Here is a 12,424-nt window from a genome sequence, read left to right as displayed (position 1 = left end):
GTTTTCTCTTCGTTATCAGGCCATGTGCAGGACAATTGACTTGTTGTTTTTCTCTCGTTGTCGGGCTATGTGTAGGGCAACGGGTCTTTTATTTTTTGCCATAATATTGCGGCTCCCCAATTTCGTGTATATATGCTTGTTGAAATAATTATAGGCGACGTTTGCAATTTAAAATAATATCAATATTTTATTTTTGTGGTTCAGCATACCACCTACATCCACAATCTAAGAGTATTTTGTTTTCGCGGTTCGACGTAACGCTTACGTCCGCACTGAGAGAGAATATCTATATTTTATTTTCACGGTTCGACGTAACGCCTACATCCGCAATTCGAAAGAATATCAATATTTTATTTTCGTGGTTCGGTATAACGCCTACGTCCGCAATTAGAGAATAATAATATTTTGTTTTCGCAGTTCGGCTTAATGCCTACATCCGCATGTGTTCGGGGCGAGTCTTCATCCACTCACGTTTATTGACCCCAGATCTGGAATAGATCTGGGTACCGAATCTTCCTACTGCTTCTCGCCCGCTTGCCTACATTGCCATCTACCTGGCTGCTGAGGCGTGATTTGTCTTGCTTCTTCCTCCCTTGCTTTCTGGATTTACACCATTTTTTCCAAGGAAAAACTTCATCTAGAAGCTCTCATAATAATATAATATGCATAAGATATGCTTAATAATAAATTTGTTTTTCTCCCCAGATATAATATATATATATATCATTTATCATTTATACAATGCTTGCTGTTTCTGCTTTCACGAGAAGCCAAATATATACAAATTGATGATTACACACATAAATTAATGGCTGATACATATAATGTCTTTTGACATTTTTTTTTTAATTTTCTTTTTCTGCCAAGCCTCTACGCAAAGCTTCTTCATATATAGAGAGAGATTTCTCTCCCTTTTTTCAATTATTTTTATTTTTAAATAAAATAATAATTAAAAAACGAAACAATGGGAGATGTAAAAATATTAACTGAAGGAACATACCATTGATGTGATTATCACATACGTGTAATGCCTTCTTTCCCAATTGATTTGATTTGGCTTCATGTAGCTTGAGATTGTGTGACAGCCGTTGTAGTATTAATAGGCTTTTTCGATGTTTCCCACATAGGGCGCCAATTATTGTGACATGGATACAACAATAAATTTGTAGAATAAAAACGTTGTCTTCAAGTCGCCTGAACCTGCAAAAATAAGCAAACACTCTGACGCTTCAATTAGATATTGAATATAATGAAAGAAACGGTATTGAAATAGTATCAAAGACCTTCCCCCTTTTTAGGAATGCATAACTGCCTATTTATAGAAAAATATAAAATGATTTAAAATGTAACAGAATTACAGATAACGCTTATCTTGATAGATGATATTTATCTTATCCTTTTTAGGGATAGAATTTCTTAGGGATAATGCTTATCCAAATATTTCATAACCATTTTAGAATTTAGAATTCACTATAGATAATTATCTATCTCCCGCATATGGGAAATTTATGCCTTTTAGCCCAAAAAGACATTTTGGGCTTTTGGGCTTACTTGACCCTTTAATGAGTTTTTACCTATGACACAACACCATTAAAAATCAAAATCGAATTGCCAAGGAACCATAATTAGAATCATAATCAGGCTTATCAAGAATTAGAAATCGAAATTAAATTAGGTTCAAAAACATGATTAGGCCTATCAAGAAGTGTCACTAGATAGCCCCCAGGGCATAGATCAAATGAAAAAAGAAGAACCGTTGGGGTGTTGCTCTTTGGACTCTCAGGTTTCGTGTTCGACTTTTGCCCAAGGGAGAAAGCTTAGCAACCAGGGACTATCTTGAAAATTGAAAAAATGTCAGACCGCCCTCACGTCAGCAGAAAGAAACTAAAAATAGAAATTAGCTGTTAGGTTTCTTGATTTACATCTTCTGCTGAAATTGTAAAAACCGAGCAACAAGAAGTGCTCATGATAGTGCGTTAACCAAAAAAAAAAAAAAGTGTCACAAGACGTTACATTCATACTTTAATACAATGTAATTATTATTTATTCCTAACCCGTTTATGTATCTCAAGTTAATGTGACACATAGTTGGTGAAAGATGGAGACAAATAACTGAGCTCCCCACCTAAGACCAGCCAAGCACATTAAACATAGGTAGTTGGTTGGTGCCCCTTCATTTAATTTCCACTCTGTACTTTGAAAATACATGTGAATGGTCCCTAACCTCCTCCCTGTCTTTTTACTTGTTTTTCTACACCTCTGCCTTTAAAGTAAATTTATTAATTTTTTTTTTTGTCATCCATGAAAATATTTAACCATGGTTCTTAAAGTTCAGTCCGGTAATCAGATGGATATTTCTTTTAGTAATGTTATTTATCTAGACTAGTATAATTTTATTAGAAACCTACACACTTACACATTTCCATTTTTCAATGAAATTGTGTCAATCAGACTGAAAATCATCTAACATTACTCATTTTTTTTTTTTATGTTAGTTGACAGACCAAATTTGTTTAGCAATACGAGTTCATTAGATTTTTAGTTAGTTTATCTGATGTGCTTGATTTACGAGCTATTTATTGAATTCGATATTTAATATGCACTCGAATGATAGTGGTTGCAAAAAAATTAACCTTTACTCTGTAGTTACAATAACAAATTTCACTCTACCAAACTGTGTGTTTGATAATATAAAAATTTTATGAAAAATGTCACATTCAAAAAATTGAATTTCATTTTTATTGTTTGACACATTATATTTTTTGTGAAATTAAATTTTATGGTGTAACTTTTTAAAGTATGTTTTGATTTATTTTTCATGAAAAATTGATTCTAATGGGGTGGTGATTTTTGTTTTTTATTAAAGTTAAAAAATATTTTCAAATCAATGAATGAATTTAAGACAAGTATGACATGGGAGTAAATGTTAGGCCGCCTTCCAACTGGCGAAGGCTCCGTTACATTATATACGGCATTGAATTGCAGCGTCTTCACGAAAAAGTCGGACTCCACAGCCATGATGCCAGCCATCAGAACAACCACCGCCATAATCGCGGTGGCGGCCGCCTTGTTCGCAGCGGCGGTGGCGCAGTCGCCAGCGCCGGCCCCACAATCTTCGCCAGAGGCGGCAGCGCCACAATCGTCGCCAGCAGCGGCGCCGGAAGTAGCAATTCCGCCGCCAGAAGGGGAGGCGCCGGGGCCGTCGGGGTCGTCGGACTGCCTGACTTACCTGTCGAACATGTACGACTGCCTGTCGTACGTGGAGGAGGGGAGCAACGAGACGAAGCCGGCAAAGGCGTGCTGCCCGGAGCTGGCGGAGCTGGTGAAGAGCCACGTGATCTGCCTGTGCCAGCTGCTGGGCGGCAACATCAGCGAGACCATTGGGATACAGATCAACGTCACCAAAGCTCTCAATCTCCCTTCTGTCTGTGGCGTTCAGACTCCTCCTGCCAGCTACTGCGCAGGTTCACACACACACACATATATGTATTCATTCATCTCAATCGCTAAATAAATAAATAGAGATCTAGCTATGCTATAGCTAGTACTTGATTTAATTTGTTGGATTCATTAATACTATATATATCGTATTATCATTAGTTAGCTTATTGGATTCATTCACATGTTTAGCTTCTCATTAGTTAGCCTTTTATACTCTTGATGATATCTCAATCTTCTTCTTTATACTTGCTTTCATTTTCATTAAGACAGACAGACACACCCATTACAGACTCATTATTACCATCCTCCTATAAGATAAGATAAGAAAAGATAAGATGTTAGTAATGAGCTCTCTTTCAATATATATATATATAAATGTAAATGGATAACCATTAATTTTTAAGTCACTAAGTTTAGTAGTGCTATTGCATCACCATTAACTCGATCCTAATCTATACTTAATTTGCAGCTTTCGGATATCCAGTAGCAGGAGTTCCAGTGCCAAGTGAAGCTCCTTCGCCATCAACAGGTAGACCCCTTTCCATTTCATTTTTACAGTACCCTTTTTTTTTTGTTTACTTTCTCTGTGGGTTTGGTATTAATAATTAATTACCCAAATTACCCAGGAGGAGGATTGGCACCTTCATCTGGAATCAATGGCAATGGAGCCTCAGCAGCAGCCACTGCAATGTTCTCTGGGTCTGGGCCATGCTTCCTTCTGGGCTTAGCAGCAATTGCATCCCTCACAACTCTCCTCTCATTCTGATTCTGATTCTGAATCTTCAATTTTTTTTCTCTTTTTGAGCTTAATTTCAATACTGTTTGAAGCTACTCATTCCAATTTCTCCATTCTTCTAGTATTATATTATATTTTATTAATTAATGTAACCACATGATATTCCATGCTTAATTAGCTACTTATTTCAATAATTCCTAGCTAGCTACCTCTTGCATTTTGTATCATTTGCTTTGATTTCATTTCATAGTAGCAAAATTTGCCACTTCTGTCCTATGTTTTTATTTTTTGATATTGACATATAGTTAGCATTATTAAAAGGTACACCAATTATTAGTACCTATTTTAAAAGAAGCTAAAATGATCGCTAAACTTTAAATTAAAGTACAAAAAAATCATTTAATTTCAATTTATAGTCAAAAGTGACTAAAGTTTAATTTAATATATAATTCTATAACTATCGTCAATTACTGTTAAAAAGAATTTAACGAAATGTTGAAATTTTTTTACTTTAGTACAAAGTTTAGTGATCTTCTTGTACTTTAATGCAAAATTTAGTGATCATTTGTATTATTTAATCGTCCATGTTATTAGTTACGTCAACATCCTATTAACCCCTTTTAACGACAATTGACGATAGTTATAAAATTATATACTAAATTAAAATTCAGTAATCTTTTAACTATAAATTAAAGTTCAGTGATATTTTTATATCTTAGTACAAAGTTCAATGACCATTTATTTTATTTAACTTTCTAAAAGATGTGTTTATTTAGTTTAGTTGAACTAGACATATCTTTTGGTAAATTGATATTTATCTTTTCAACCTCTCCTAAACCCTAAATCTCTTCTTAAAATTATGTCTATTTAATTTAAATAAACATGTATTTTATTAAATATGTATGCATAAATAATTATATTTATGTAATAAAGAGATATGTCTATTTATTTAACAGTAACTAGTTAATTATTATAAATTGAAGATCTATTTGATCAATGGATTATATTTACATTCCCTTTATTTGTCCCTTTCAATTGCTTGCATAAATTAGAATTACTATAAAGGGAAAGTTTCAAAAATTGTTGGCTATAGATTTTTTTGATCAATGGATTATATTTACATTCCCTTTTATGTCCCTTTCAATTGCTTGCATAAATTATATTTACTATAAAGGGAAAGTTTTAAAAATTGTTGGTTATAAAATTTTATGACACATATAGATAAATACTTTAGTAGTAATTTTGGCAATCATTCTAACGAGTAGATAATATTTTAAAGGCAATAATTTATTATAATTAACGTCACATTATATAAAGTTTGCCAAAATATTTTTCTAATATCGTTTGTCTAACAACTCTGTAGGACTTTGTGTAAACCAAAATTGGCATTTAAATGACATAATTTCAAGAAATTATTTGAGAAAAAATATTTAAAATTAAATGTTAAAAAATTAGTGTATAAATAGTATTTAATGAATTAGTAATATGAATTGCACCAAGTATTTGTACAAATTTGGTCTAAGGAAATCAAAAATTGTATTTGTGTCGAGGAAAATGCTACTTATACAAATATTTATCGAGAAGATGATTGAAGACGTTAAAATTCAAAAATATTCTTCTGGATAGACCGATGATCGATGATGAAATCTAATATATGAAGTCCGATGAAGTGGAATTCAGCCATTGAAATTGTACATTTGGTCCGTAGATATAGCAGGGTCATTATATCAACCTGTGAATTCGAAGAGTTTCTGCAGAAAGCAGGAGGTTTCAAACCTCACTGTCTGTCACTTAGTTACCTCAATCTTCTCTTCTTCCCCAATTCATGAATCATACGGTTTGAATGGGTTGGTCCAGGGGACATGAAATCCTCTTCTTGGATGTTAATGAAATGCATCGCCCGTTTCCAGGCATCACGGGCCAGCGTTGGGCGTCTAGCTGTTCAATGTCCGCAACGGCTGTTGCATTCACTTCCATACTCTCACACTTCCCCTGTTGCAGCCACCGGAGAATGGCAATCTGTGTTAATCGATGAGTTCACTCGGTGCTGCTGCCAAAGGGACCTTCCAGGGGCCATGGAAGCCATGGTTTCCATGCAGAAGAACAAGATATGGGCCGACCCCATCACCTACTCCGAGCTCATCAAGTGCTGTTTGGCCCGCGGTGCCGTTCAGCAAGGAAGGCTCGTCCACGCCCACCTTTTCTTCCGCGGCCACCGCCCCAAAACCTTCTTGATGAACATTCTGATTAGTATGTACGTGAAATTTGGTCTTTTGGATGATGCACAAGAGTTGTTTGCTGAAATGCCTGAGAGAAATGTTGTTTCCTGGACGACGATGATAGCTGCCTATGCTAATTCTAGGCTAAACGATAAGGCCTTGGAGTGCTTGATTCTAATGCTTAGAGATGGTGTCACGCCTAATATGTACACCTACTCTTCTGTTTTGAGAGCCTGCCTTGGATTACCCATTCTTAGACAGCTTCATTGTAGTGTAATTAAGATTGGGTTAGACTCGGATGTTTTTGTAAGGAGTGCTTTAATCGATACCTACTCGAAATGGGGTGAATTGGATAATGCCCTGCACGTTTTTGATGAGATGGTGACCGGAGATTTGGTTGTTTGGAACTCGATTATTGCTGGTTTTGCTCAGAACACTGATGGTGATGAGGCCTTACATCTTTTTAAGAGCATGAAGCGAGCTGGGTTTCAGGCCGATCAATCGACAATAACCAGTGTGTTGAGAGCCTGTACGGGATTAGCCCTGCTAGAATTGGGGCAACAAGTCCATGTTCTTGTACTCAAATACAATCAAGATTTGATCTTGAACAATGCTCTTCTTGATATGTATTGCAAGTGTGGCAGCCTGGAAGATGCCAACTTTCTTTTTAGTCGGATGTCAGAGAAGGATGTCATATCTTGGAGCACCATGATCATAGGATTGGCCCAAAATGGTTTTAGTCTCGAAGCATTGCAGTTGTTTAAGTCAATGGAAGTTTCAGGAACCAAACCCAACCACATTACAATCCTTGGGGTTCTGTTTGCTTGCAGCCATGCAGGATTCATAGAAGATGGGCAATACTACTTTCAATCAATGACAAAGCATTTTGGGCTTGAACCTACTAGGGAACACTATGGCTGCATGGTTGATCTCCTTGGAAGGGCTGGGAAGCTTGATGAAGCAGTTAAGCTTATTCATGAGATGGAATGTGTGCCAGATGCTGTGACATGGAGAACTTTGCTTGGTGCTTGCAGGGTACACCATAACAAGGATCTTGCTATATGCGCTGCCAAACAAATTCTAAAGCTTGAGCCTCATGATGCAGGAACTTACATATTATTGTCTAATATTTATGCAAATTCTGGAAGGTGGGATGATGTTACAGAGGTGAGGAGGGCCATGAAGGAGCAAGGAGTTCAGAAAGAACCAGGCTGTAGCTGGATTGAAGTAAATAAACAGATCCATGCTTTCATATTAGGAGATAAGTCACACCCGCAAATTGGAGCTATCAACATGGAGCTGAACCAGTTGATTTGGAGATTAAAAGAACTGGGTTATGTTCCAGACACACATTTTGTCTTGCAAGATCTTGAAGGGGAACAAAAGGAAGAATCCCTTTCCTATCATAGTGAAAAACTGGCTATTGTGTTTGGCTTGATGAATTTTCCAAGGGAGAAGGCTATTAGGATCAGGAAAAACCTCAGGATCTGTGGGGACTGTCATGTCTTTGCCAAACTGTTAGCAAAAATGGAGGGTCGGACCATTGTTGTCAGGGATCCAATCCGGTATCATCATTTCAGGAATGGAGTTTGCTCCTGCAGGGACTATTGGTAGCTACATGTGAAGCCAACGTTCTGAGGCTTTGCTATTGGCAACTGCTGCACGGGAAAGTCGCCAAATCTGCTTACTACTAATTCAACTACAGACTAGATATCTACAGTCTTCACAACCACAATGGTCCAGGTAACCAAGCATTGAACAACGTGTAAGAATAGCAAGAAATGTGTTGGTTAATTCTTGAATAATGATAATTCAAATAGAAGCCAGTCAATTTGTTGTATGGTCAGGTTCTACTTGATGCCCGTTTTGGCTTTTGGATATTCCTTTTGGATATTCCGTTGACACAACTTCCCAGTAATCTAACAAGTAAAAAGGCCAATTACATATACATCTCGTCAAACAGTGATCATGTGTGTGATGAGGTTGATTTCCTAGTTGCCTTTTTAGGTACTTTTTATTTTTTCTGTTGAGGTCTACGTTCAATATGATCTATGTAATGGTTCATAAGTTGTGGTTGTTAGGCATGTGTTACAAACTGTTATTGTTGGATTTCACTTCACTGTGTATCTAATGATGTTTTTCCTACCTAAAAAAGATATATGGAACAAGAGAAGGGGCAAAGGAGAAATTTTGGAAAAAGATATCGATGAACTTCTATGAAACAGTTAGACAGGATTCAACCAATTGTCTTGATCATGGAATATCATTGAGAAATAGGAAATACTACATTTTTTTTAAAAAATATAAAAAAGAGAAAAACATAAGGTTAAGTTTCAAATTTTGTGTATGCCAAAATCATAAGTTAGATGCATTTTGAGTGCGTATTTGGGAGGCTTTTCATTTTCATTAAAATGGTGTTTGGTTGTTTGTTTTCATTTTCAAAATTTTGACAACAAGAAAAAGGTGTTTTCATAGTTTTCATTTCATTTTTATTCTTTCTCTCCCACAGCCTCTCACTGTTGGCTGCTGTCATAGAAAAGTTGCTAGAGTGGCCATCGGCAACCCTCTTCTGGCAGTCACTAATCAACACTGGCTCTTAATGTTATCCCAAAAAGTCCAGGAGTTTCTCTCATTTATGTTCTTGGCTGAAACAATGATTTGTTTGGTTTATGTCTTTTTTCCCCCTGTTTTTGCCCTTTTTTTTTTTTTTCTTTTTGCCTCATATACTTGGTTCATTTTTTCTCCTCCAGCTGATCCCAAAATCTCTAGTTTTTTTTTTTTTTTTTTATTGATTGTCTCTCGTTCTCAGTATCAACATACACACATGAGCTGAGACCTATCTTTGCATATATAGATTTTATACACACACAAATGTCTCTTTTGAAGCAAATGTGATGTACTCGATAAATCTATATAAAGTGAACAAAGAGTCCAACTATGGTTAAATGTTTTCAGTGAAAACACAAATTGATTTGTGAAACTGCATATATATACATGCGACGTGCTTGTATTAGAGTGACAAGCTGGCAAAAATATTCTCATTGCCCTCTTTAATTTATTGATGACTCCATCTCCTATTACTTTCTTTAATTAATTCTGGATTGATGCTATATTGGTTGCAACTAGTCAGAATGCATAGATAGCAGCAACAGGCATACGATGGGCTGTGGTGCTGGACATACAATTAATGGGCTGTGGTGCTTGCATTAGAATGAAAAGTTGGTACCGTGATATTATTGTTGCTTTTTCTCTTAGTTATTAGTTACTCTGTCTCTTAAAAGTTTGTTTAATTAAATCTAGAATGACGGTATATGGTTGAAGCTAGTCAGATTACATAGCTAGCAATGGAGATCTAATTTCACTACACATATACGGTAGTTTCTTTCCTACAAAAAGCTGGATAGTGCCTGAGATATTTACTACAGATCCAAGCAAAACCTGAACTAATTTGGTTTTGAATTGTTTGTCTGTCCACCTGTGGAAATTCAGTATATCATCATGGATTCCAAGAGGACGTCCTGCAGATAAGTATGTGGAAAGTGGATAATTAATTATTAGGGGTCTTACATGAACTTCCTTTCACTGTTATTAACCATTTGTTATCTGGACATTATCAAGCATGGTCTTCTGATCTGTATGTGGTTTGGTGGAGACTCTGTTTGTCTTCTTAAGCTTGTTGGTTATTGCAGTTGTTCTGTCAAATTGGTCCTTGAGACCATTTACTGGTTATAATTTTATGGTCCAAGACCCCAAGCTTTAATATTGTTAGGGATACAGAGAGTGTATGTATAAAAAGATTACACAGTAACAACCCACCCGATACAAAATATCAGTTCCAACTATTACAAAATATGGAACGTAAATTACAACACTTAACCACTATTAGAACAGCTGATAAACTTCTGATCTCAACATGTACTTCTAATTAGCAACAACTCATATGCGTATAGTAACAGATATTACCAGAACTGCAAAGCGAAGAAGACGGTTGAACAGCAACCACTTCAATTGGAATGTCAAGGAGACAGAGGAACAAAAGCAGGTCGAGTTGCGCTTTGCGCTGTCCTGAAGACAGTTAGCATCCTGCACCGGTGGCAAGCAGACTTTGACGACTGTCTCAGCAGGATGAAACAACCTCTCAGGTGAACGACAACCTCGAACAACCAAAGCTAGCAGAACTCAAAAAATGGACTCGCTCAGTGATGGAAAACTCAAGAAGACCAAGTTCCTTCCTTAAAACTCAATGAAGCTTAGGGAGATATATATAGGCTAAAAGAACTTGGGAACTAAGTAAAGCTTGAACTTGGAGACCAAGTAAGACTAGAAGAGCTTGGAGATGAAAGGAAAGACTTGAATGACTTTGCAAGACTTAGTAAAGAAGGAAAGACTTGCAAAGACTTAGGGAAGACTTCCAAAGACTTAGCAAGGAAGGAAAGGCTTGCAAAGATTTAGGGAAGACTTCTAAAGACTTAGCAAGTAAGGAAAACCATACACACACACTCACTCCCAACAATCCCCCACATGAGTGCGTGTGTGCAGACAACAAACAAAACGACATGGAGTCATCGAGAGCAAATAGATAAGTTATGCATCAACAAGGTGTTTTTTGGACTTGAACCTTCCTTAGTGAATGCCTATCGAACTTACCGAAGAAATAGTAAGACCAACTCTTGAACTATCCTTCTGAAGGTAAATCGAGACAATAGACATCACACACAACTCGTCTTGATCCACTGAGTTCTATACGATTGTGTTAATTTTGGTCTTGGACAGCATCCTGGGTTTCATGAGAGCTCTAGAGAACCCAAGCCATTAAACAGTTCTCATAGAAGCGACCCCACTTCTACTCTCATATAGGGAAGCATTGACTAAGAGTACCCTATCACTACTCCTCTTATTTCAAGATATCAACCTTCCCTTTAACATCGACAGGACACACTCTTCAATTTTTGAGACATGGGGAGAAACGAGAAGTTTCTTAGTGTGTCAACTATGACTTATTCTAGCCAGTTAGCCAATTTAACCTAGATCTTAGGATCTCTAGTTAACTTAGTTTGGTTACCACCGGAAAAGTCATTTTAAAGGCTTTAGCCCCATTCCCGAATATGTAAATTTGACTTGCTCACGAGTCACTTCTTTCGTCAGATGATCAGTTAGATTTCCTTTCGACTTCACATAGTCAATGGAGATTATTCCATTTGTGAGCAACTCTCTGACAGAGTTATGACTGCGCCTAATGTGTCTTGACTTTCCATTGTAGACACTATTCTTAGCCCTAATTGAGGCAGCTAAGTTATCACAATATATGCAAATGGCGTTAACAGGCTTTGACTATAATGGAACGTCTTCAAGAAAATAGCGAAGCCACTCCGCTTCTTCGTCTGCTTTGTTCAAAGTTATAAACTCTAACTCCATGGTTGACCGTGCTATACACGTCTACTTTGAAGACTTCAAAAACACAGCAGCACCACCTAGGGTGAACATATATCCACTGGTTGATTTAGTCTCTAAACCATCGGAGATCCAATTAGCATCACTAAATCCTTTTAGTACATGTGGATATTTTGTATAGTGCAATCCATAGTCTAGGGTGTACCTCAAGTACTTAAGTACCCTGACCAATGCACCCTAATGGTCATGCCCAGAATTGCTCGTGTATCTCGCTAGCATGCCTACAGAGTAGGCGATGTCAGGTCTAGTACAATTCATGATGTACATCAGATTTCTAATAACTCTGGCATATTCCAGAGAAGATACACCTTCATCATGATTTTTCTTCAACTTTGAATTTGGATCAAATGGAGTAACTGCCGGCTTACTCTCGAAGTGACCAAATCTTCTCAACACTTTCTCTATGTAATGCGACTGAGAACTTCGAAATTCCTTATTATTCAAATTCCAAGAATGACATCAGCAAGACCGAAGTCTTTCATGTCAAAATGAGAGTTTAACATCTACTTTGTGGATTGTATAACACTTCGATTCGTGACCATTATCAGCATATCATCCACATACATGCATACAATGA

General features: G+C 36.7%; 2 protein-coding genes across 2 annotated transcripts; both read left to right on the top strand.

Moving 5' to 3' along the window:
- Positions 1-2,923: 2,923 nt before the first annotated feature.
- LOC127806365 (non-specific lipid transfer protein GPI-anchored 2) lies at positions 2,924-4,371 on the top strand. Its single transcript, XM_052343631.1, has 3 exons — positions 2,924-3,464; positions 3,911-3,970; positions 4,068-4,371. Exons 1-3 carry the CDS (start codon positions 2,924-2,926, stop codon positions 4,205-4,207), a joined length of 741 nt encoding a protein of 246 aa, XP_052199591.1. The 3' UTR covers positions 4,208-4,371.
- A 1,368-nt stretch (positions 4,372-5,739) lies between these two features.
- On the top strand, positions 5,740-8,529 carry LOC127802128 (pentatricopeptide repeat-containing protein At2g03880, mitochondrial). Its single transcript, XM_052337845.1, has one exon. It carries the CDS (start codon positions 6,040-6,042, stop codon positions 8,008-8,010), a length of 1,971 nt encoding a protein of 656 aa, XP_052193805.1. The 5' UTR covers positions 5,740-6,039; the 3' UTR covers positions 8,011-8,529.
- Positions 8,530-12,424: the final 3,895 nt, after the last annotated feature.

Source organism: Diospyros lotus, chromosome 1 (assembly GCF_014633365.1).
Source record: "Diospyros lotus cultivar Yz01 chromosome 1, ASM1463336v1, whole genome shotgun sequence".
In the NCBI taxonomy this organism is placed as follows: Eukaryota; Viridiplantae; Streptophyta; class Magnoliopsida; order Ericales; family Ebenaceae; genus Diospyros; species Diospyros lotus.
This window is presented reverse-complemented; position numbering and strand designations above follow the sequence as displayed.